The sequence below is a fragment of the Glycine soja genome, chromosome 20 (assembly GCF_004193775.1).
Source record: "Glycine soja cultivar W05 chromosome 20, ASM419377v2, whole genome shotgun sequence".
Classification (NCBI taxonomy): Eukaryota; Viridiplantae; Streptophyta; class Magnoliopsida; order Fabales; family Fabaceae; genus Glycine; species Glycine soja.
In genome coordinates, this window is record NC_041021.1 from 45,238,870 (window position 1) to 45,262,008 (window position 23,139).

At 31.4% G+C, this 23,139-nt stretch overlaps 3 protein-coding genes across 7 annotated transcripts; all 3 read right to left on the reverse strand.

Moving 5' to 3' along the window:
• Positions 1–2,113: 2,113 nt before the first annotated feature.
• LOC114402253 lies at positions 2,114–5,425 on the reverse strand. 2 transcript variants are annotated; one of them, XR_003664401.1, is made up of 8 exons: positions 5,210–5,425; positions 4,926–4,999; positions 4,642–4,683; positions 4,061–4,102; positions 3,309–3,392; positions 2,723–2,810; positions 2,491–2,629; positions 2,114–2,406 (listed from the first exon to the last, which is right to left on the reverse strand). XR_003664401.1 is itself a non-coding variant. In XM_028364754.1 (8 exons), the coding sequence occupies exons 1-8, from the start codon at positions 5,373–5,375 to the stop codon at positions 2,389–2,391; spliced, it is 612 nt and encodes a 203-aa protein (XP_028220555.1). In that variant the 5' UTR covers positions 5,376–5,424; the 3' UTR covers positions 2,114–2,388. The 2 variants fall into 2 exon arrangements, 1 of the variants encoding a protein (XP_028220555.1); XM_028364754.1 differs by having other exon boundaries at positions 2,491–2,588; positions 5,210–5,424.
• A 1,196-nt stretch (positions 5,426–6,621) lies between these two features.
• LOC114401773 lies at positions 6,622–11,023 on the reverse strand. 4 transcript variants are annotated; one of them, XR_003664370.1, is made up of 5 exons: positions 10,809–11,022; positions 9,393–9,485; positions 8,713–8,800; positions 7,437–7,503; positions 6,622–7,028 (listed from the first exon to the last, which is right to left on the reverse strand). XR_003664370.1 is itself a non-coding variant. In XM_028364357.1 (5 exons), exons 2-5 carry the CDS (start codon positions 9,553–9,555, stop codon positions 6,972–6,974), a joined length of 375 nt encoding a protein of 124 aa, XP_028220158.1. In that variant the 5' UTR covers positions 9,556–9,711; positions 10,809–11,023; the 3' UTR covers positions 6,622–6,971. The 4 variants fall into 4 exon arrangements, 3 of the variants coding, with proteins under 3 accessions (XP_028220158.1, XP_028220157.1, XP_028220156.1); XM_028364357.1 differs by having other exon boundaries at positions 9,393–9,711; positions 10,809–11,023; XM_028364356.1 differs by having other exon boundaries at positions 9,393–9,730.
• Positions 11,024–19,977: 8,954 nt separating this feature from the next.
• Positions 19,978–22,506, reverse strand: LOC114401242 (probable cysteine protease RD19D). Its single transcript, XM_028363706.1, has 4 exons — positions 22,013–22,506; positions 20,896–21,015; positions 20,488–20,734; positions 19,978–20,392 (listed from the first exon to the last, which is right to left on the reverse strand). Exons 1-4 carry the CDS (start codon positions 22,481–22,483, stop codon positions 20,091–20,093), a joined length of 1,140 nt encoding a protein of 379 aa, XP_028219507.1. The 5' UTR covers positions 22,484–22,506; the 3' UTR covers positions 19,978–20,090.
• Between the last annotated feature and the right edge of the window lie 633 nt (positions 22,507–23,139).

Genomic DNA, 23,139 nt, shown 5'->3' on the forward strand with positions numbered 1-23,139 from the left:
TTTTTCATATTTTAATCAAATAAAGATAGACAATTGAGTTATGTTGAGAAACGAGGGATTTGTTGTAGCTTTTTTTGTGTGGTATACATCAACCCATTGCTAATATTTTCATCAAATATATTCAGATAATTTCTTAATTTTGATGCACAAAAAATAGTACTAAAATCAATTATGAGATACTTAAATCAATATTTGATTTAAATGATAAAATTATTTAGAGTCTTGAAATTTTCTTTACGTTAATTTGTTTCTTTAAATATTTACCTTATAAAATACATTTTTAAGTCAAATAAAACACGTTCTTTAAAATTTATGAAAATTATTATTGTATCAATTCACTGTATACAGACATAAAAATAATTATTTTATGTCTTTCAATATAAATATTTACAAAACTAAATGTCAGTTAAATCTTCGAATTGCTATATTAGTATTTTAGTGTAAAAAAAGTATAAATGGGAAAGACTTTTCCATTTACAAGCTAGCGTTAGAGTTTAAATTATAAATTTTGCTTGTATATATATTATAATTTTTTTATTACATTATGACAACCATATTATATATATATATAGCAAGATATACTGTCAAATAAATTTAATTATTTTACAAAATGATATGCTAATATTTAGATAAAAAAATCAATTAAATATTATTTTTGACAATTTTAACATGACGTATAATAGAGTCAAAAGTATGAATATTAAAAATAGTTTTCAACTTTTTTTTTTACATTTTTAATCAAACTTCTTTAGAATTTTCAAACTTTTAATCAAGAAAGAAATTCAATTTTGTCATTTTTTTGTCCGCTAATCATTATTATCAAAGTAAATATCACGTTTACGTAATTAAATTATCCTAACAATATGTTTTTAGTTAGAATTCATTCTGGATATGATTCATGAATTAAGGAAGGCCACTGGCACTATCTTACTAGGTGACATTCTTTTACTATTGTTATCTTGGTGCCGTTCTGTTACGACGCTTCAATTCCTTAAACAAATTAAATTAAAAATTAATTTTGTTATCTTAGCGCTGTTATGTTTGTTCTTTGTTTTCCCTACTTTCAGTTGTTTGATATTTGTTTCATCTTCGGGTTTTAACTAGAATTGAGCTGTCGTGATGTTGAAGTCTACTTTCCCGGTATGCTGGTATGTTGTTTTAATGCTTTTTTTAGCACTTTCTTTAAACCGTTTCATCCTTGTCCAATTTTTAATAGAAATGTTTTTGGTTGTATAATGCGAATGTTTGTTGATGAAAGTGTGCAAGGAGTGAGATTTAAGAATGTCTAGAGATCAGATTGGTTAGGGGACAGTAGGATTAACATTAAGACAAAATCTAAAATAACTAAATCTATATTCACAGTTAAAGATATGAACTCTTGGTTTCGATCCTGTTAGTAAGAAGTAAAATGAACCTGCTATAGAAGAGAAATTTGTGTTATATGATGGCTTTGTTCAAGATGGGGTTTGTGTCCAAGATAATAAACCCTCTGTAGAAAAAAGTATTCAAGCTTCCTATCCTTCTCACGCTAGGCAATATGGTAATAATTTAAATTTCTTTTCTAAGGATCCGTTTGATAGAAAGGAAAGAATTACGATGGATTGAAATAAAAAGGTGAAAGTAAAAGGTGAGAAATAAGATGAAAATAAAAAGTATTGCTTGACGAACACTTATAGGTAAGGATCCTTAAAAGACTATAATAGAATGATTCGTAATGATTTTGATTGGAAAACTTATTGTGCAATTTGGACCCTAAAAGTAGTTATATAATATTTGTTCTATTCTATATTTAAGATTTGAAAGATATGAAAATATATCATAAATAATAGTAAAAATAACCCATGTATTGTTGAATAAATGAAAAGGTAGATCTCTGATGAATAAACTATATGATAAAGGAATAAGGATTAAATTTAATTAGTTGAGTACGTAGAACATACAATATAAAAAAAGGGATTTGAATTTTGATTTACCACATGGCAGGGAACCAACTTTTTCTATTTGACTCAACTCATTCATGTAGTTTGGAAAATCAACCAAAAATTGCCTAAAATGATTTTACCTTTGAGTCTCAACTTTCATCGCCTCTTTACGAGTTTTAGAATTTAAAATATGCAATTAACGAAAGAATAAGATTGCTTCCATGTTTTCAAGTAGGCAGTAACAAAAGAATAATCCAGTTAAGTACCTAAGCAAACAGTTAGGAACAATCAGTTGCTAACTTGTGTTACAAATGACAGCATTTCATATACTTAAAATCCTAAGTAGATTGGAATTTATATTTTATAATGCAGTTTGATGCCCGGATACTGTGAAAAATTGTTGGTTTCAATCAGATCAGATCTCTTTTCCAATCGCTCCACCTGGATTCAGTGGGAATTTAAATCTTCACAACTGCTCCCCAGTCTGCAGCCATAAAAGATGTTATTTCCTATAATCATAAGCTCATTGAAAATGATATAAGGATTGGTTCAGGAAACAAATACATACCAACATCTCATGGTCTCCCATTATTTCTTCTATCAACTCCTCCAGTGGTTTATTAGCACTGTTGGGAACAAGCGCCGCAAATGCAGCTGGTTTTAGTTCTGCATAACATAAACTCCAAACTGTAGTGAACATGTGAAATCTGCCAAGACTCAGAAAGATCAAGAAAGAAAGATTTCATCATCTTCAACAGATTCTAAGGGCATAATTCAGGATGTGGTCATATGTTTGCTACCAGTTTCAGGGAAAGAATCTATGAACATCATCATCTCCTCTCCACTTAAACCAGATAAGAAACATATCCGAGGAAGTGACTTGGCTATCTGCAAGGCACAAAATACTGAACATGCAGAGATTTGAATATAATTCAGAAGTTAAGGAAAATGGTTGTCATATGACTGAATGAAATATCAATATTTGTATATCACCTTACTCCTTCAGCAAAGATAAGTATTGTTTGTGAAATGCTGAAAGTGCCCAGGTGCATTAGAAGCATCTTTATTAAAACATATATTGCTGTAAGGTTCAAGATTCTTGTGCTCACAAAATTAGAGGTGAAAGGTGTGAATTCTACACATCTTTTATATTATAAAATCCTACAATATTGTCTACATAACAATTCATACAAAGAAATGATATATATATATATATATATATATATATGTATGTATGTATGAAACGCCAGGCTGCAACTACAATGGTTAATCTTATTGTTAACGCATTCTTTTCAGCTATTTATTATCACTATTAGTACAAATGAGTGGATTAAGAGAACAGATGTTAGATGAAAGTAATATCAATAGCCGCTCAAAACATTCTACCTTAACCTCTTCTAAACTGGGTTGGGTTGTATGCATTGCCTCCCAAAGCGAACGTGTAATCATGTCTTCAGTACAATAGATGACCTGAAACACAAAACATTCATTTTCACTGTTTTTGCAATGTCGCTTCCTTAATTGGTTGTGCTATGTGATTTACTCAAATTCCTAGTAATTTTTTTGATGGTGGTGTTTTCTAGGAAACATAATCTTGAAGCAATGGTCTGTTGAGAACTAAGAGATTGGGTCATCTATGTCAAAGAAGGCCGGCATGGATTCTATCAATTAGTTATGACTTGGAAACAATATTCGTCCTCATTCTGATTTGATGATGAAGCCCTCAAAATATACTTTACTTTCATTCTCAAATGACGCATTCTCTATGTTGTTTACTCAGATCTAATAAAACTAATAGGTATCAGGCCGAAGCTGAACACATGCAAAAGCCATCCTGTTATGCAGCATATGTAAGAAAAAGTTGTCTTTTACTAGTTATTGATCCATAATACTGTCCAACAAAAATACAGGCTAAAAATTGTTTTTTTTTTTTTTATAAATATACTGTGTAAGCAAAGTTACAAGAGCAACTGGCTATTATTCATAATTTTGTAGATTTCTTGTGGACAACAGTATTACTCCTATAAGGAGTGATATCTTAGTCTAAAAGCAAGATATGTCTGGTGGAAACAATAATAAAATACACCCCCCCCTCTTTATTAGAGGATATTTACTCCAGACAAGAAATGAGACGTTACCTTCAGGAATTCACCATCCAACTCTTTCAAAAGCTGTTGAATCTGCTCAAGATCAGGATGCACATTATACTATTAAAGGCATATTTGGAAAGATTATTAAAAAAATATAAGGCCTAGACAGTTGAATGCTAATACATCTAAACTACAATATTTCAGCAAAAAGAAATTTAAAGCACAATATCACTGGATAATCATCATAAGCTGCTTGGCTATATTAGTATAGTAATTTACTGTAACATTAATTAACATTACAGGGTAACCTTCATGCTCTAATTGTAACATTCACAGGATTTTCAGTAGTAGTAAAAATGGCAAGAAAAGCTACCGTCGATAATCTGGGTTTGGGTCATCAAATTGAAAGCACAAACAATAATCAGACCAAAGGTTGGTTAGAAATTCGAGTACACCGAATGACCACTACTAATAGGAGGAGGGACAGAGGAGAGATCAAGCACAGGAAACAGCACAAGACATTGTAAATGCTTTGTTTTAAGGTAAAATCTTTTAAGGCATATGAAGCTACCACATTATTTCTTTACAAGGACTATTATATCCTATTTAACGGATCAAGGTAAGATCACCTTCAGAGCTTCATCTGCTTCAAAGCCCAACAACAATAAGGCCTGCAAAATGAAAGAAACTTTTGTGTTTGACTACATATGAACTCAGAGCAAAATTACCATGTTTCTGACCCTAGTCAAGATAGAATGAAATGAACATCCACAAAAACTCACCCAAATTAAATTTTCAAAGCTAATAACTATGAAGTGAAGACTAATATCAGCCATCTATGGAAGTGATGTGTCAAATTACAACAAGTGATAGAAAACATGTTATTCAATCATCAAAACTAACCATGACTTACAGGTGGACCATATATAGGATCCTCCTCATTCAAAGGAACAAATTTTGAGTCTTCAACCAACTCATTAGGAAGTCCTGCACCATGGAAAAAAATTATTTAAATAAAAGCAAGTAACACCCATGAATAATTTTTTTTTTATTTCATTTTTATTTATAGAAATTTCACTAGTAAGCCCAGCAACTCCAAATCCAAATTTAGCATCACTTATGAATAGGTGGTGTTGACATACTGAAGTTGATTTGGAAAAATGGGTATGAAGATGATGATAAGATTGAAAAATTCACCTTCAGAGGATGCTCCATGAATGTAGTTGAACTTAGAAGAAGAAGAGTTGGAGTTGAAAGAGGAAGAATAAGACACTGAAACCGGAAAACATGAAGGAGGAGTCATTCGCCCGTGACAGCGCAACCACCAATTTGCTGAGAATCCAATGGCAGTAGCAGATGACATGATTTTGCTGCACCAATTCTCTGTTTTTCTTCTACTATGCAGATAATGATACGTTTGTATTGTTATATAGTGATATGAAAATCACGTCATAAAATGATTGATGTACGTGTAAAAGGTTATAACGTGTAAAAGGGTTTTACTTAAAATCATCTTAACCTACATATAAATTAAAATCTAATAATAATAATAATAATAATAATAATAATAATAATAATAATCTATATTCTATATTAATAACAGGTTAAAAATATTTTTTGATCTATTATCTTATTATTAAACGTTTATGAAAACCCTTTATTTTTTACTTTTTATCATATCATTAAAATCATTGCACTTAATATTATTTAAACAAATTAAAAATATATATTTCAATTAAAAAATATTATTTATTTGAATTAGATATAGTAATCGCTCATATCATGCAAAATTAATTATGTTAACATTTTCGTTATTTAATTTTAATTACAAAATTCTTAAATAGTTTGCCATTTACTATACATATATTTTTGGACATAAAATATTAACACTTCCAAACCACTGTACAATTTTTAAATTTTAAATAATTTAAACTAATATAAATTTATTTTGTATATTGAATTTAGATTAGTATACATAGTATATTAAAATTAATATGCTATTCTGTATAAAATATTTGATAGAATAGCATTTAGTTTTTTTTATCGGCATAAATAGTATTTTAGTAGGATGGGACACTTCATCTTAGATTTCTTTTTCGTTCTTTAACAAGCTGTCTTGACTCTTGACTAGGATGGTTATGTGTCGGTTTGATTCCGATTTGAGAAAAAAAAAATATTAAATTAAATTTAAAGTGAATTTACTTGTTCTGTAAAAAAAAAAAAGTGAATTAACTTGTGTTTAAAAACTTTTGCGACAAATAATAAAGCTTAATATAAACTTTTCAATTTTATCCATGAGAGTTACTTTTCCTAAAGTCAAAAGTGATCCAACGTTTATCTAAACGTGTAAAAATTGCAAAACCCCGGTGACGGTGAGAGGCTCTAAGTCTAAACGATTATAGAAAGAACCAATTCGGATACAAATAAACTATTAGTACTCTCGTGTGATGACTATGCCAAAGAAAGAAAAAAAATAAAAATCTGTGACTGAAGACTTAAAGAGAACTGAGCAGTGATTTGAGACTTAAGAGAACTCAACAAAAGAGTTGTTATACTCCACGTAAGGGTCTCTCACGCAACCAAGAATCTAAGCTTCTACATGACACATCTCAAGCCAAAATTAATTATGAAGTTTTCCATTTATGAATGTATAAGTAGCACTGATCAAAACATCTATTTAGGACATGGATATGAACTTGTACGTTTGCTGATGGAAGCAGATACAAATAGACTAGATATATGAATATAAAACAATGAAATTTGCTATTAGATAAATGGTGGAAAATATAACCATTAACCCTGAAGATTGTTTCTACATATAAAAGGATTTCAAGCTAATGTCTCCCTCTACAATCATGATCAGTGAGTGGACACCTACAAGAGCAATGGAATGCGTTGCAGATTAAAGGCTTTACACAGTTCTTGTTTCTGTTGCCATTTAACTAAAACTTTCAACAATTTAGTCAAAGAAGCCTTCATCTTCAAGCCAAATATCGACTAAGAAATCTACCATCTCCTGCATGAGTCACCAACCCATCAAATTTGTTTCAGTACATGGTGGAAGTTTTTTGGCTTCTAATGAATAATTATAAAATGCTGTTATGTTGGAGTTCTTTGAAAGACAACAACATTAAAAATTCCCTCAGAATGTAGTATTAGGTAAAGCTACAATACAAGTGCACAAGTATAATTGTTGATGCAGGTGTAAATTGGTTAACAGAAACTGAGAAATTGAAGTATTGAATCACTCCAGAACAATCAAAACACTGATGTGGCAAGAAAAGGGTTAACTCAACTGTTAACACTAGTTCGTGCTTCAAGATTTATATTTTATAAGTAGATTTTTACATTATGAGATCCATATGAAAACATACATTTTCATGCATTAGATAGATTCTTTAAGGTAAGCATTTCAGAATCTTACAGGTAAGGGTATTGGCTCTGCAAAAGGTTCGTTAGTTGACAGCAGCTCTTCATATGATGTTGACCAGCTGAAATAAAAATGTTCAAAATTGTTAGTTTCCATAAGAAACTATGCCAAACGAATGCACATAACTGTTGAAAGCATATATGACAGGAATTTATGAACCAATTGGTAATAAATCACAGATTTAGCCGTGAAAAATATCCCTAAACTACAATCTCTCCTGAAAGATAATCAAACAAAAATACTAACAAAGATAAGCCATCATTTCATTTATGCTCCTAATTAAGTAATCTACAACTAATGTGGCAACTGAAAACATGCATGCATAAATTAATACTCAGTTTTCACCTTGGTTGTACCAAGAATTTGGCTCTTTTTGCCAAGTTGCATCAGACTTAATGATACCAGTGGATCAAGTCAGATTGCTTAAAATGGACCAATAAAACATTAAAATTGTAACATGAGAATTCACATGAAATCCAAACTTAGAATTTAAAGCCGACACTTTTTTTATTTGTTTTACCTTGGAAACTTTCATTTCTTTTTTTTTTGTTTGTTTACAAATATATATATATATATATATATAATTTCTCTTCAATACTTGTTATAGATTTTCTTATTCTTAGAAACTTCACGAGTCATGGAAATTGTTTCTTCTAGAATTAGTATTACTAGTTATTGCATTCTAACAATGGGTGATACTGATATCAGTCAAATTCAATTGATTTTGAAGCTTACAACCACTTTAGTAATTTAATAATTATTACATATGTGGAATAGATATTTAAAATTTATGTACAAGTCATAGTTACCGTCAACTCATGAGTTAAAGTAAATAAAAATGAATAAACATGTGTGTGACTTATTAAAAGGATCATGCTTATAGACCAGAAAAAGGGATCATGATTAAATGAGTTCTTTTGATGCCAGAAACAGCACAGGCGATTTTAATTCATTGGACAGGATTGCTTATCAGGTGAGGAATAGGATTCAGCATAAAACTGATATAAAAGATAACAGGCAAGAGAACAATGATTTCACATGTCTTGAAGAATGGAGAAACTTCAGTTCTGCCCATAAGACTGTAACTATCTATAAGAAACTAGAAAAAATGTATGAAAAGAACCCTTCTAAACCATTATCTTATCTCATTTCTTGTTTTTTTTCTCATAAAAATCTAAGATAAAACACTTTCTAAACCTTTCATCAAGACTATAATAACAATGATTGATCCTACTGTGAATGACAAAAAGGGTGTTGGTTTTAGTTATACCTAATAATTGGATCCTTAGCTGTTCTTGGTGGATGTTGAGACTTATCACCAACCCATTTTTTTCTATCCTCATGCCAAGCAATTGCAGCTGCAAATATATTAATTCGTATAAGGTTTTAAATAACAGAAGAAAAATTAAATAATGAACAGAAAAATTATGATAAAGCTAGTATGATTTCATTCTTTGTTTCTCTAATTCTGTCAGCAAGTTAGATATTTGAAGCATATTCTCTCTGACTACATAATTGGACTCCTCAAATATATAGATCCAAAAGTTATTTACATTTGCTGAAAGTTTAAATAGGATATCATTACATGTCAAAAGTACCCACAGTACATTTTTCTTGAATTGATCTAGGAAGCGTTTGGAAAAGCTTATACAGAGCTCATTTGAGTCTACAAAAGTGACTGGTGATCTTTTCATGAGATTGTTTTAGCTTATTTCAACAAGTTTGTGAAACTTATCAAAATAATCTCTTTTGATCTTATTAAGTTTTAAAATCAAGCTAATGACTCAGCTCTTATTGAATAAATGCCTAACTAAGTTGCTTAACCAAACTGGCAAACACACTGTTAGTGTCCCAAAGAGCATTTTCTTGAGCTACTTCATTATCAGTTAACACAATTAGGTATATTCCAAAGCTTTTATTGATTATTAGAGCTTACAGTGACAAGCTCACCATGATTAACAAAAGTAGAAGTTTGCTTCAGATTTTGCTTTCCATTGGAATGAGAACTTCTGTGGGCCTTTTCTCTGGATCTCTTCACTTCATCTGCAGGTTTAGAATGCTTCAAAGTTTGTTTCTGATTTGAATGGGAACTTTCAGCACAGAACTCCATCATATCCAAATTAAATGACCATTCCCCACAATAATTATACAATAAATATTAATGCTTGTTTCCTTCTAAAGACTAGAAGTATCTCCAAGCTTCCTTACAATTATTGCTACTTGAATGTCACAGGATTCGAAAAGAACTGACGCTCATCTATCATTGTTGCTGCATGATGAGGAAACAGCTTCAAAAGGAAAAATATTGGCACAGTGTAATTTGTGTTTGTTGTGCAACACTAATTAATAAAACTGCCAAAAGGAAAAAATTCAACAAGGTTTGTACAATTGGAAATTAAAAAAAGGATGAAAAGTAAATTTCATGAATTATTCACAAATCACAACAACATTCATAAATGACCAGATGGCAGAATGTGGGGTCTCACAAGTTCAAACTCCAGGCTATAACAAATGCATGCTGACATTCATTTTTGGTTATTTTAGGTACAGGAATACTAACTCCTACAGTAAGAGCAACCTGAAATCTGAATTATAGTGAACGTAGCTATTACCCCACTTCCTGATACCGTATAAAAACTTGACACGTGCTAATGAGTCTGGATATAGAGAAATCCTCATTGTCAAAGCATATAATTTCACCTAGATCTATTAAATGGAGAGACCCTAATTATCTAAAACCCTACCATGCATTCCTCCAATATAATATCATCAAATGAAAATTTTAAACATTAATCCAGTCCACTCCCCTTCCAGATCTGAGATAAATACAGCAGGTGAAGGCTTATAAAAAAAATACAGCAGGTGAAGAACACAGATATGCTACTTCTAGATCTCAAATCTTCCTCACTTAAAACACCCAACATTGCTTTTTATATCAACAAAAAGGAAAAAGAATTTAAGACCAATCAAGAACCTTAGATTTTGTCTAATTCCCTCTCTGCAAATCATTTTTCACATCATCACAGTATACAGCTCAAGACCTCTGTCAGTTTCAAATGTATAATTAATATAACACAGTTTCATTCAGAAAGCAATAAAAAGTAGCAAGCAAGCATGCATGCAAAGAACATAAAAAAACCCAAAGCAAACAACAAATAGATTAAGAGATTCATAATAATTCCAAGTAAGAGACAAAACCCATCAACATTGGCCATCAGACCATCATCAATGAACAATGCATTCAGCAAAAGCAAATACAAAACCGAGATCTGAATCAGAGAACCGGCAAATGAAACTTGAGACAAAACATAAAAAAACTCTAAATTTCTCTGTAATGTCTTGATAAAAGAAGGAACTGGGCCATACCCTTATGGTGCTTTGAGTCACGGTAGGTGGTGGGTGGTGGCTGAGCAAAGAGATTAATTGCAACTGAAATAGAAACAAAGGATTTCAAGGTACGATTTTGAAACGTGGGTCTGAGTCATTACAAGCATTCAGTTGAAACAATAACTAAAATTGTCATTTTCTCAGCTTTCTACGTTTTCAATTTCTGCTTGTGGACGTGTATGTCTGTGGCGACTTGCCACCAGTTATATTTTTTATACCGGTTTGCTGATCTATTTTATTTTTGGCTTAATTAACTTTTTTCTACTTAGAATATATGTCATTTTTTTAAAAATTACTTCACATTCATTTTTTCCCCTCATATACCTGAAAAAATTACTTCAGAGTCATGACATCCATTAAATGATGACATGACTCACAGTTTCACGTCGTCACGTGTATTCACTTATCACGTCAGTGCTTCTTTTTATCATATTTTTCATTTTTTTAAATATTTAATAAATGAAATTTAAATGAAGTGCACTCCCTCATCTTCACTTTTTCTAAGGCGAAACCAGTCCTCTACCTTACAGGCTTGTTTTCAACCCCGACATCATCGTCAGCAGCTCTGACATCATTTTCTACATCGTGGGTGACCCCTCCAATGTCTTCTCCATCCTCTCCGTGTAAGGTAGGCATTTGTTGATGGATGAAAGAATGAACGCAAAGGGTGGGGCATTATCTTCGTCTTCATCATGTCTTATGATGGTTAAGTGCAAATGTGAGGTACTCGCTATTATATTCACGTTGTGTAGTATGAACCATTTAGGGAGAAGGCCTTAGAGATTTCCGCACTGGAATGTAAGAAAATGTCAACTTTGTCTTTTGTTTTGGATTTTACTCTATTTAATTGGTATTGTATTGTAGAAATCCAATTCTTATAGATTTTTTCAATGGGTTGATGATACTGAGGCTGGTGGCAATAATGTTTCCATAGAGAGGAGTGAGTTGATCTACTATGTTCATGAAAATGAAGAGCTGAAGCTGAAACTTGGTTCATTAATGGAGTAAGCTAAAGCAAATGCAAAAGAAATAACAGAATTCAAGAAAAAAATTGTTGCACAAGAAGAAGAATGTTGTGCATCCGCAACTAAAGTTGTGCACTTGAAGAATAAAATTGGAAGGAAAAAGAAAATTGTTGTTGTTGAAAGGAACATGGTCAAGGTGTTAGGTTTTGTAGTTGTAGTTCTATGAGTTTTCATTTTTTTACTAAGCATTGTAATTACAATGAATGTTGGTAATTATAAAATAAAATGAGTTGGAGCTAAAGTTGTTCATTTCTTTGGGTAGTTGTGTTTTAAAATTTCATAGGTTGGTAGGATGTAAAACTTGGTAAGTAATTATGTTATTTCATGTAGTTGGATGTTTCTAATGAAATTAATTTATGATCTGTTAATGTGATCTTTTGTACTGGCTTAATAAGGTAAACAAAGTCAGGTCTTTGAAGCAAAAAGAAATTGAGGTAGTCGAGGCAATTATACAAAAATGGTTTGTTTTGCAGGTACCTTTTTTGGAATAGATAAATAATTATAGGTATTAAAATGAAAATGTTTCATTTTACAAGTACTTAGATATTTAAAAAATTAATTTGGGGTAGTAAAGTTAATAATTATTAAATTGTTTACTTGCAATAAAATGAAGATTTCATTCATGGACTTAATGTGGCAGTAAATATAAGAGAACAAATACCAATATAATGATAATTGTGGTCTATAAATAAATAATGCATGTAGTTTAAAATTAACACATTCATTATCGTTGTGTGCCTATTTGTAGGTAGGTCCTCACCTGCAGCTTGATTTGCATCCTCACCTGCACCTTGATTTGCATCTTGAGTTGCACCTTCACCTGCACCTTGATTTGCATCCTGAGCTCCATTAAGTTCCACATTTTCTTCTTCAAGTACTGTTGGAGGTGGCAATGGACACCTCCTCGAATTATGACCTATTGCCCGACATCTAGTGCCTTTATATGCAACTGGATCCCTTGTTAGTCTAGTCCTGTTAGGGTCCTCATCAGGCTCTCTCCTTCTCAATTTCTTTGGTCTACCAAGACCCTTTTTGTATTTTAGTGGTTGAATGTCATCTGGCCATATATCCATACCATTGATTGATACCACCTTATGGCCATAACAAACACCATATGTTTCCCTTGAGTAATATTTATTCACATAATCCACTACCTTAAAATTTTTGAATTGTATAGCAGCCACTGCATGTTTGCAAGGCATTCCAACCAACAAAAAAATCTTAATAATTTTTACAACATATACAACAATCCAAGAGTATAATTTTTTTACCTTCCGTTGATCACTAATAAACACCCATTTGTTGGTTTCAACACTACCAATATCCTCAAATAGCAAATTTAGAAACCATCTTCATGTTTCCTTAGTCTCTGTTTCTACAACAACAAAGGAAATTGGCATGTACTGGTCATTGGGATCTCTACCAACAACAATCAGCAGTTGTCCTCCAAACTTTGACTTCAGATGGCATCCATCAACACCAATCAAGGGTCTGCAGGCCTTTTTGAATGCAAATTTTGGGCCTTCTAAGCACATATAAAAACTACCAAATCTTGGTAGCATTTCAATGGATGGTCTCTCCACTCAAATCAAACATGAATTATTTGGGCATTTATCCTTTAGTTCAGCAACGTATGACTAGAGTTGGGAATACTGTTGAACAAAATCACCATCAACAACCTATTTCGCTAGTTGTTTGGCCCTCCATGCCCTGGAGCATGCTATTCCAATTGAGTAGTTAGTCCTTATGTCATCAATAATGTCCTTTATAGACATGTCAACATATGTTCCAGGTAGACTTAGCACTTTTATTGCTAAATACCCTAGCACAAGTGTGTTTAGGTTGTAAGGTATTAAGCCTATATGTGTCAGTCTGACCTACCTTACTCATATATACCAAATAGTCAGTGCAACGCTTACACCTTGCTCTTGCTCGTCTCTTATCATTCAAATCAAACTTGATTTCTCTCCCAATTAAATTAAAACATTGTATTCCAGTATAGCTTCTTTGAACTCCTTCAAAAAAGCAAACTCCAATCCCAACCTCCATTTAAATTCCTTACAAAGCAACTCGAGGTTGAAGCTTTCATACTTTTTCTTCAAAACATCTTCACCTAAATCATCACTGCATAATTGTTCATTAACATAACCATCTTCAATATCTTCTTCAGGCAAATTGGGTGGCACCAAAAAACTTCCACTTACATTCAATAAATTATGTTCAGCCTTCTTACTCCTACCAACAGGCTTGTTTCCTACACCATCACCCTTGCTACCCCTATCTGTAGGCTTTTTACCCCTACCAGCATCCTGCTTACCCCTACCACTAGGCTTTTTTACCTCCACCATCAACCATCTTGCCATCAACATCTTTGTTGACCTGCCTAAAATGTGCATCACTCTGCACTTCACTTGGTAGGTTTAAGTTTTCATCTATGTTGAAGTAATCATCATATACTTCAATTACTTCAACATGTACATGTTGCCTGCTAGGTATATCATCATTTTTATCAACAAAAACACTAACACAAGTATCATCACTTTAATCACCATCCTCCTTCACATTACCCACCTCTTTTAAAAGTCTTCCTCTTTATTCATTTATTTTTCATTCCACCAATTTTTGGAACAGGTAGATGAAAATCATCATCTATACCAATTGCCCTTTCCTCCTCAGACTCATCTAACTTTACATTCTTCAGTGATTCTGAACTACTGTCTTCAGAAAAATTGTCATCCACAACCCCCTTATTACCACCAGCACATTCCACAAACAACTCCATTTCACAACTGTTAGTAATCGCATAATTAGACAGCTCCAATGCATAACTGTCCATGGTTATCTCATTGTAATAACCATCACCACCTTTCCACCATAGCCTCATTAGTTGATCACCGTATCCAAATTCTTCTTTTAAAATTCCAATTGCTTCAAAGAATGACCACTTGTTAGCATCTATATCAATGACACTTACGAAATTACTAGTCCCAACATATTGCATCATAGGGTGTCTTTCAAAGAAACCACCATGATGCATTTTCAATTTGAAATTGATGCCTACAACACATATAAAAACAATGTTTAACTCCATTAAAACCTAATCAAACCCGATTAAACCATAAACTAACCTTACACAAAACCCAAAATCATTTGGTGTGAGAAACTTCCAAAAATCGAAAAAAACAAAAATGCAATTTTAAAATTTTGGGAGGACCACAAAAAGTAGAAGGTCATGGGAGACAAGGGGACCACTAACAAATAAAAAGCAAATAAACAATACCATAAAACAACATTATCTGGTATAGTTTGAAGACGACTCCTCTTTCGTTTTTGAAGACAACAGGGACCACTAAACAACACCAATGCCACAACACGTACACGTGAACGTACGTCAATGAAGATGAAAAATCAACTCACGTTTCTGAAAGAAAACCACTAACAAATGGAGCATTATGATGAACTCACAAAATACATGAACTCACTCCCTTGATAACACTCGCAATCACCCATTAAACTAAGCGAATACCATTGCTGAGAAGATGAAGTGTCGTTTTGCGAGATATGAACGATTTCCAAAATGATAGAAAACTCAGTTTCCTTTAAATTTTCTTTTTAAAATATTTTAAAAACTTAATTAAAGCCACGTGGTACAATTAATTAAAAAATGATGCGGAAAAAAAGCGCTAATGTGATAAGTGAATACACGTGATGACGTGAAATTCCGCGAGCCATGTTGTCACTTAACGGATGCCGCTTAATAATAGGTGCTAAAATGAAACGTAAATTTTTTTCAGGTATCTAGGAAAAAAAAATGAATATGAGAGATTCATGATAAATTCTCACCATGTTTTCTAAATTTTTGACATAGTTGTTCTTTTAGTTTCACATTATCATTATTTTGTAAATTTGATTCTTATTTTTTTTTTAATTTAATTTCTTATTATTTAAATTATATAATTTTGATATATTTATTAACTTGATATTTACCATTAAGCAGAAACACAGAGTATTAAATTAATAAATAAACTAAAAAAAGAAAAATTCGCAAAATTACAATAACATAAGGAAAAAAGTGAAATTAAGCCTACTTTTTTTTCTTTGCATTACTCATTTTCTTGCATGCTTTTATCTCCTGTTTTATTTCTCTCTTAAATTACAAAATTTATTATAAATAATTAGAACTATCCCTTTTGATTTGCTTTTGTTTTCATTTGCTAGAGTATGGATAAACGTTGCTGTTGTACAACCCTTGTACGTGTAATACCAATATGACTACAATACCCACCACCAAACCAGTCACAACAGCAATGTGGACAAGAATAAAAACGATATTTGAGGGGCTTTTAGTCATTTGAGGTCATAATGAGGCAACTATTTCACAGCTTGTAAGAGCCACACACGTTTCATGTCTTTACATTTTTAGAAGTAAAAACAAATATATTGAAAATGACAATTTATATTACTTTAATATTTCTGAATTTGTGTGTATTTAATATAATTTGAGTTTATCAGTTTTATAAAAAAATAATTTTAATTTATTCTTTAAATTTATTAATTTATCTATAATTTAGTCACTAAATTTAATAATATCTTCACAAAACTAGTTTTTAAATTTATATAACAAAACATATTTTATTTGGGAATTAATAAATTTAGAAATTATATTATATAAGGTAAAATTTTGAAGAAGAAAAATCAACATACATTATTTTATGTGACCCTCAACTTATCAATTACTAAAATTATTGCATCAGAAAAGTTAGCAAAAATCCTTATTGATTTTTCAAAAAAAAAAATCTTAAAAAGATTTTAAGAATTTAAAATATTCAAAATCTTGATGTTCAAGTGAGAGGGTTAATAGGAAAAGAATCAAATTAATATTAATATATTGATACAATTAAGCCTTAAGGAGCCAGATATGTTCAAGTGACCACAGAAGAAAATGCAACCAAGAGTGTTTTGTTTATCGTACAAGTGATTATGAGAAAAGCTGCATCTAGTAGTTACTAACAATATGAGAAACCAACAAATCATAAAGGAGTCAAGAAAGATGATATAGCTTTCTCAGTAAATTAAAGAGTGTTCCCATTCACAGATTGACAAATTAACATACACATTGGGGCTTGTGTCATTAGATACATGTCTGACAGTCCAACTCTTGTATGTGTCTAGGCCTTGCTTGGGTACTCTTACTCACCATAAGGTTCCTTCGTTAATAAATTTAGGTTTAAATGCATTTTATTCCTTGTAATGGAATGTTTTTTCGCTTTTTGTCCTTAAATTATTTTTTTAGTTCTTCTAAATTATTTTTGTTTTATTTTTAATCTTTAAAGTACTTTAGATAATATTTTTAACAGTAAAAAAAATATTATAAGAATGAAAAATAAAATAAACATAATTTATAAAAATTTAAAAGAAATTACATGAACTAAAAGAAAAAAAATATTAAATTACAAATATTAAAAAAAATATTTAAGGCATAAATTTATTTTCTTCTTTTTTTTTAATTTTTAAGAAAATATTTTTGCATTATTTAAAATTCCTAATTACTGATGATATGTACAAGTACAATATCTAATTCAAGAACGTGGATATCGGTTGCATTCTCCACCGGAGCAACTATTGAAGACCACTGACATAGAGCGTGGTGAAAATTAGTTGTTCTCGTCGTATTATAACTATTATTATGGTTCAGTTAGATTTTTACTAAAATATTATTTTAATAAAATTTATATATTTTTCCATCATTTATATTAAATTACATTAAAAAATTTGTCAAAATTTTATCTATTTTAAATCAAACATATTTTAAAAATTAATCTGAAAAAAAATATTGTATAAGTTTTGTATACATAAACATGAAATTCAAGTATTATACTCATGCATATTGTTACAAGAAATAATCGAATTTGCAACAATTTTTTGTATCAACAATTAAGTTGTTGACAAAGATAGATATTTAGTAACACATTTCATTGTCGTTAGGATAAAATTTACCTTTTGACAACATAAGTATCTTGAGTAAAACTATACTTATCCCAATAACAAAACTTGTTGCCATCAATATTGTTGCGAAAAATGTTTTTCTATGCCAATGTGTTTATTGTCGTTGAAAAAAGTACAATTTAATGCTAACAACATTCAGAGTCACTAAAAAAGTTATTTTTCTATGACAATACATGTGCTGTTGTTGGGTGAAACTTATTAGTATTAGTGGAAAAACTGGATTGGATTTTGGTTCTATGTTGGGAATTTTTTGGACTTTCCCATACTTGTATAGTTACATGCATACCTTGTGCTTTTTGTATTTTTGTCAATTAAAAAAATGTCTACATATATTTGGTTTCAGACTTGGGTACCAAAATCTGTTTGGGAGGTTGATAGGCATTATCTCCTTGTGTGTTGTATTGTTTGGGATTAGGCTATATATTAATAAGTCTGGATGGTTAAAGGGGCAAAGCTTTAGTTCTTTGACGCTTGTATTTTTTATTTTATTTTAAATAGTATCATATCTTAAAGTTCTTGGTATATTCATGGGAGAATAGGTAATAATGGGTAGTTGAGCTTTATGTTCTTAGTGTTGGTTAGGCAAGGGACATTGACTGTATTGAAATATTTTGTGTTCTTTTAATTATCAGTAAATGTTTTTAAAACAAGGTACTTGTACTACTAAAATACAACTTTACTTTGCTAATAAAAAAATCAAACTAACTGACATTTTTTTAATAGGCAAGGGACATAAAGAAGGCTCTGGATGTTTTCTTATGTTCAACTTGATCCTGAAAATGGAAAAGCTTAGAGTACAATAGTATTTTCTTGTATAGAGTTATTTCTTTATTGTATTAAAAATAGGAAACAACTTAGTTTCTTTTAGTGTATTTATGGTTTTTATTTTGAATCTTCATACATTTTACTATTTAAAGACACATTTTCTATTTTGGTCTCAATTTATCAATTATATACATGTTAGTTTTTATTCGTGAAAACTACAACTTAAAATTTTACTCATTATAATAATTTATGATATTTTTTTAACAACAATATTGTCATTTGTGTTTAAATAATATATAATTATCATTCAAATAAAATTTAATATTTATATTAAATTTTGCAACGATATAGAAGGTTAATAAATGACTATTTATATATGGCAGCAACTTTTGTTAAGAAAAAATATAACAGTAATTAATTTCGATAACAAAAGATTTTATTTTAATAACTTTAGTTGTCGCGAAAAGCTAGATACCATACCATAGATTGTTAAGAACTATAATTGATGACAAATAATTTTTTTGGTAACGACAATAGTCATTAAGACATGTAAAATACAACAATAACTTCAATGGTAGTTACAAATTACTTATGGCAACAACAATTGAACAACAATGGGATAAAATGATAGGCATAAGTACTATAAACGATATATAATGTCGCTGCATAAAACTTTTAGCAAGAAACCTTTTCACAGCCGACTTGCAATGAAAATTTTTTAAATTTTGTCACAACGACATTTTAGATATCTCAACAATAAATGCTGCTCCAAATAGCCTTTTTTTTTTTCTTGTAGTGGTTTGATTTGTATTCAAAAACACAAAGCCTCTTTTTTTCTTTTGTAGACAAATTGTAAATCAAACTAAATCAATCAGTTTTGAAAAAAAAATCATCTAAATAAATAAAAAAAATCAACTTAATTCGATTTTTATTTTTATTTTATATCTGAATTTAAACACCCCTATCGACATCATTGGTATGGATTGGAGGTCGATCTTTTACCATCGTTGTTTATCCACCGTAACATTTTGCACACCATCTTAAAATTACACCTTTCCATCAGTTACCAATATTCCAAAATTTGTAACCTGCAGAAAATGTCATAGCTCTTTAACACGATTTGCTCTATTTTCATCCTGGAAAGATCTTATTATGTATAGCTAGTGCACCTTATACATCATTTCTGCAACATAAAATACTATATCTTCACGCTACAGAACATGTGCAAGTCAAAGAGGAGATGCAAACTTATAAAAACTCACACAAGACTTATTGTACCAAAATATTATCCCGAATTAATTAAATTAACAACAACCGTGACATAAGCGAAATAGCTATATCACCTTGTGTTGGTTCATGTTAATTCGGTAAGATCTTTTGGTACATACATGATATACATCACCTAGAATGAAAAATTATATATTTAGATTTGCTAAAGTGCATAACAGAAGTAGCTAGTAGCTAGCTAATAGGAAGCATAATTCTTTGTAGGTGTTTGTGGTTGAGCCACCATGGCAGCAGAAACCATAGTGTTTATTCCACACATGCCATGCCCTCTGCAGAGCTTGTAATAGCCATCTTCTCCCCATTTCTTCCCCCATGAATTCTTGATGATCCAGTATGGTTTGTTGCCAAGCCTGAGAATTGAGAAGCCTTTTGCACCGTATCCCACAAGTAACACACCATGGTTCAGCCTTTTCTTGCTGCATATGAGAGGGCATGAGACACCACCAATGTATGTTTGCATGAAAATTGCATTCACGCCCACTGCACATTAAAGTTCATGAATAATGTTAATTTATACAAAAAACAAAAACAAAAACATTGGGACATTCATTATTAATTAGGGAAAGGGGACTTACTAGCAAGTGGACCATTTTTGACTAAATATGCGGCAATTTGGTTCTCATCTACAGGGATATTGGTAAAATTTGTGATCCTAACTGTTATTTTCTCAGGATCAAACTTGCATTCACCTCTCTCCCCAGTGTAGGGATATGAAGACTCCTCCTCCAACCCACCAGACTCGAGCAAATAATTGTAGGCATTTGTCATAAGACCTCCATTACAGCCATTGTCATCACATGAAGTCTTTTCTGTTATTTCACACTTTGAAAAATAAACAGAACAGGAAGAAATCGGGAAAAAGTATTAACAAGAATAGAAAATGCAAAATTGATCTATGTAAAGAAAAATCGAAATGAATCAGGATGCATAGAGTTTGGGAAATTTATTTATATTTTTTTTCTATGAATTTAACAGCAACATACCTTATTGTCACAGTCAAGGAGCTGTTGTTCACTGAGACTGACGAGCTTTCCGGTGGCAAGAAAATTGGCTCCTTCTATAGATCCTGTGGTGCTGAAAGCCCAGCATGACCCACATCTACCCTGTATCCAAATTATTATGCACAAAACTAAACATCCCAACCATTTTTTTAAAATAGTATGAAAAATTCATAAGGCAGTCGAATTACATTCTTCTCATAATTAATTAGCTAGGGAAATAATTGAATTTTAATTTTTTTTTCTATACCTTTTCCTCTTACATCTCTCTTCCTTCTACCTATATATCTAGGTTACACTCTTATTATTAATTAGGTGCAAGAGCATGACAAACATTACCGAGAACAATATTTTCATTTAGAAAAAGAAAAATTGTTATTACCTAGCTGACGCCATCACGTCAATAAATATAAATGTTTTAAAAGACCGGTGATGAAAGGACAAAATTTAAGCTGCAATTCTTTTAGAGTTTAATGCTTATATTATGATTAGATGACTTGTAAAAAATTTATACTATTGCATAACCTTTTTTCTCATTCTTTTAAGAGCTTTTAGTTTATTTTTATGAACTGGGATTAAAACTTAAAAACGACTTTAACATAATACAGAAAATAGTGCATGCAACTCTTATCACGACGTGTACGATAATTTAAGGATCCTTAAAGATAACTACCTATGGATAATAAGTTCATGATCTTTTACCATAAGTAAGTTCAAGGCCGACTCAACATATTTTTGGTAACTTAATTTAAGGTGGGATCTTACAAAATAATTAGGAACCTCAGAAAAATAAAAGTGTTTTTTCTGAGAGAATTCCAACTCCATTCACCAACGAAAAAATACACCTTAATAATCACCGCACGCATTAAATGAATAAATAATTAAAAAAACTATATATAAATATTAAAATTGAATGACTTTTTGGAGCCTAATTCATGAACTTGGACTGCCTTAGTCTTGTACCAGCCAGAATACCATAAAAATCATAACAAGATCAATTTTAAATTTGTTAAAACTTAAAAGTGCGATTAAAAAATAAAAATCACAGCAACCATTGAACGAAGTTAAGCTCTTAACATAACTCATGCTGATATGCATGCACCTGTATCTTAACTTCGGTGACAGCTCCTTTCTCTCTCCAATCAAAATTCTCCGGCAGTCCCTCAACCTCCAAAGGCGGCGCCACACCGCCGGCGGTATTAGTCGACGGAAACCCGCCATTTACGCCGGTGTAGAGCTTCTCAAACTCGACCTCGGTGAGATCGGAGAACTGCGTGACACCGTGGACGGCGGTGGGGTCCAGCGCCTGGTGCTCCGCCGCTCTGAGCATGTTCTGGGAGAAAATCCCCAAACGGCGCAAGTACTCCTCTCTTGTGGAGTAGCTCCTCCCGTAATTCTCCATGAAAACCTTGAACTTCTTCTCCGTGCGCAGAAGCTCGTTGTCCCCGACTTTTAACTTTCTCGCTATGTCGTGAACCGTGGTGCTCTCGTGAGCAGAGGATAGGGTTAGAGCGAAGAGGAAGAGTGAAACACGTGCTAAGCACGTGATGGAATGGTCTCGCTTTGCCTCCATTTCTGTGCTTGCTAGCTACCTCTTTCTGCTACTGCTTTCACTCTTCTTCTTCTTCTTCCTCGCTTTTAATGGCGTTTTCTTGTATGTTACGATTGTAATGACCATTCTAGCCTTCGAGAGGTGCGGTAGGATACTACAAATGGCGGTGTAGCAGCGGGGTTTGACTGTAAATTCCACGTGCATGGTTAGGTGGCAGCATGTAATAGTGAAGCTCAACATGCAACGTCACACGAGGGTTGAGTACGGATGAAAGACTATATATACTGCTTCTTTTTTAAAATATATGAAAATAAATATAAGATTATTAGTTATTTGGAATTTTAATTAGAGATCTAAGCACAAATTACTATAAGATGAAGGTGTAAAATAATTTTATACGTGCATAACTTATTTTTCCTTTTAATTATTTATTTAAAAATACGTAAAATTAAGTAATACTACCATGAGAATTTAACTTTTTGCTTTACTCGTATAGTATTTTTATAACAATTAAAGCGAGGGTTTTTTATTACTCCCCAATAAAACTGCAATGTATCTCTACAAATTTTAATTTTTGAGCCGGTTGCAAAACTAATCCTCACATAAAATCAATTAAAGTTAGGGAATGAAGATTTAAAAAATAAATAATATTAACTTCGAAGAGTGTATTTCAAGAT

Bases quoted from the DNA above. Each gene is read 5' to 3' on its own strand.
- LOC114402253 (XM_028364754.1), bottom strand. From the start codon at position 5,375: ATGTCATCTGCTACTGCCATTGGATTCTCAGCAAATTGGTGGTTGCGC. The intron at 5,000-5,209 runs GTGAATTTTTCA...TCCATGGTGCAG, and splicing joins TCATGGAGCATCCTCTGAAG to GACTTCCTAATGAGTTGGTT. The intron at 2,811-3,308 runs GTAGAATGTTTT...TGTGCCTTGCAG, and splicing joins CCAGTTTAGAAGAGGTTAAG to ATAGCCAAGTCACTTCCTCG.
- LOC114401773 (XM_028364357.1), bottom strand. From the start codon at position 9,555: ATGATGGAGTTCTGTGCTGAAAGTTCCCATTCAAATCAGAAACAAACT. The intron at 8,801-9,392 runs GTGAGCTTGTCA...ATATATTTGCAG, and splicing joins TTCTACTTTTGTTAATCATG to CTGCAATTGCTTGGCATGAG. The intron at 7,029-7,436 runs GTAAGATTCTGA...TGACTCATGCAG, and splicing joins CAGAGCCAATACCCTTACCT to GAGATGGTAGATTTCTTAGT.
- LOC114401242 (XM_028363706.1), bottom strand. From the start codon at position 22,483: ATGGAGGCAAAGCGAGACCATTCCATCACGTGCTTAGCACGTGTTTCA. The intron at 21,016-22,012 runs GTGCATGCATAT...ATTTGGATACAG, and splicing joins TCACCGAAGTTAAGATACAG to GGTAGATGTGGGTCATGCTG. The intron at 20,393-20,487 runs GTAAGTCCCCTT...TTTAATGTGCAG, and splicing joins CAAAAATGGTCCACTTGCTA to TGGGCGTGAATGCAATTTTC.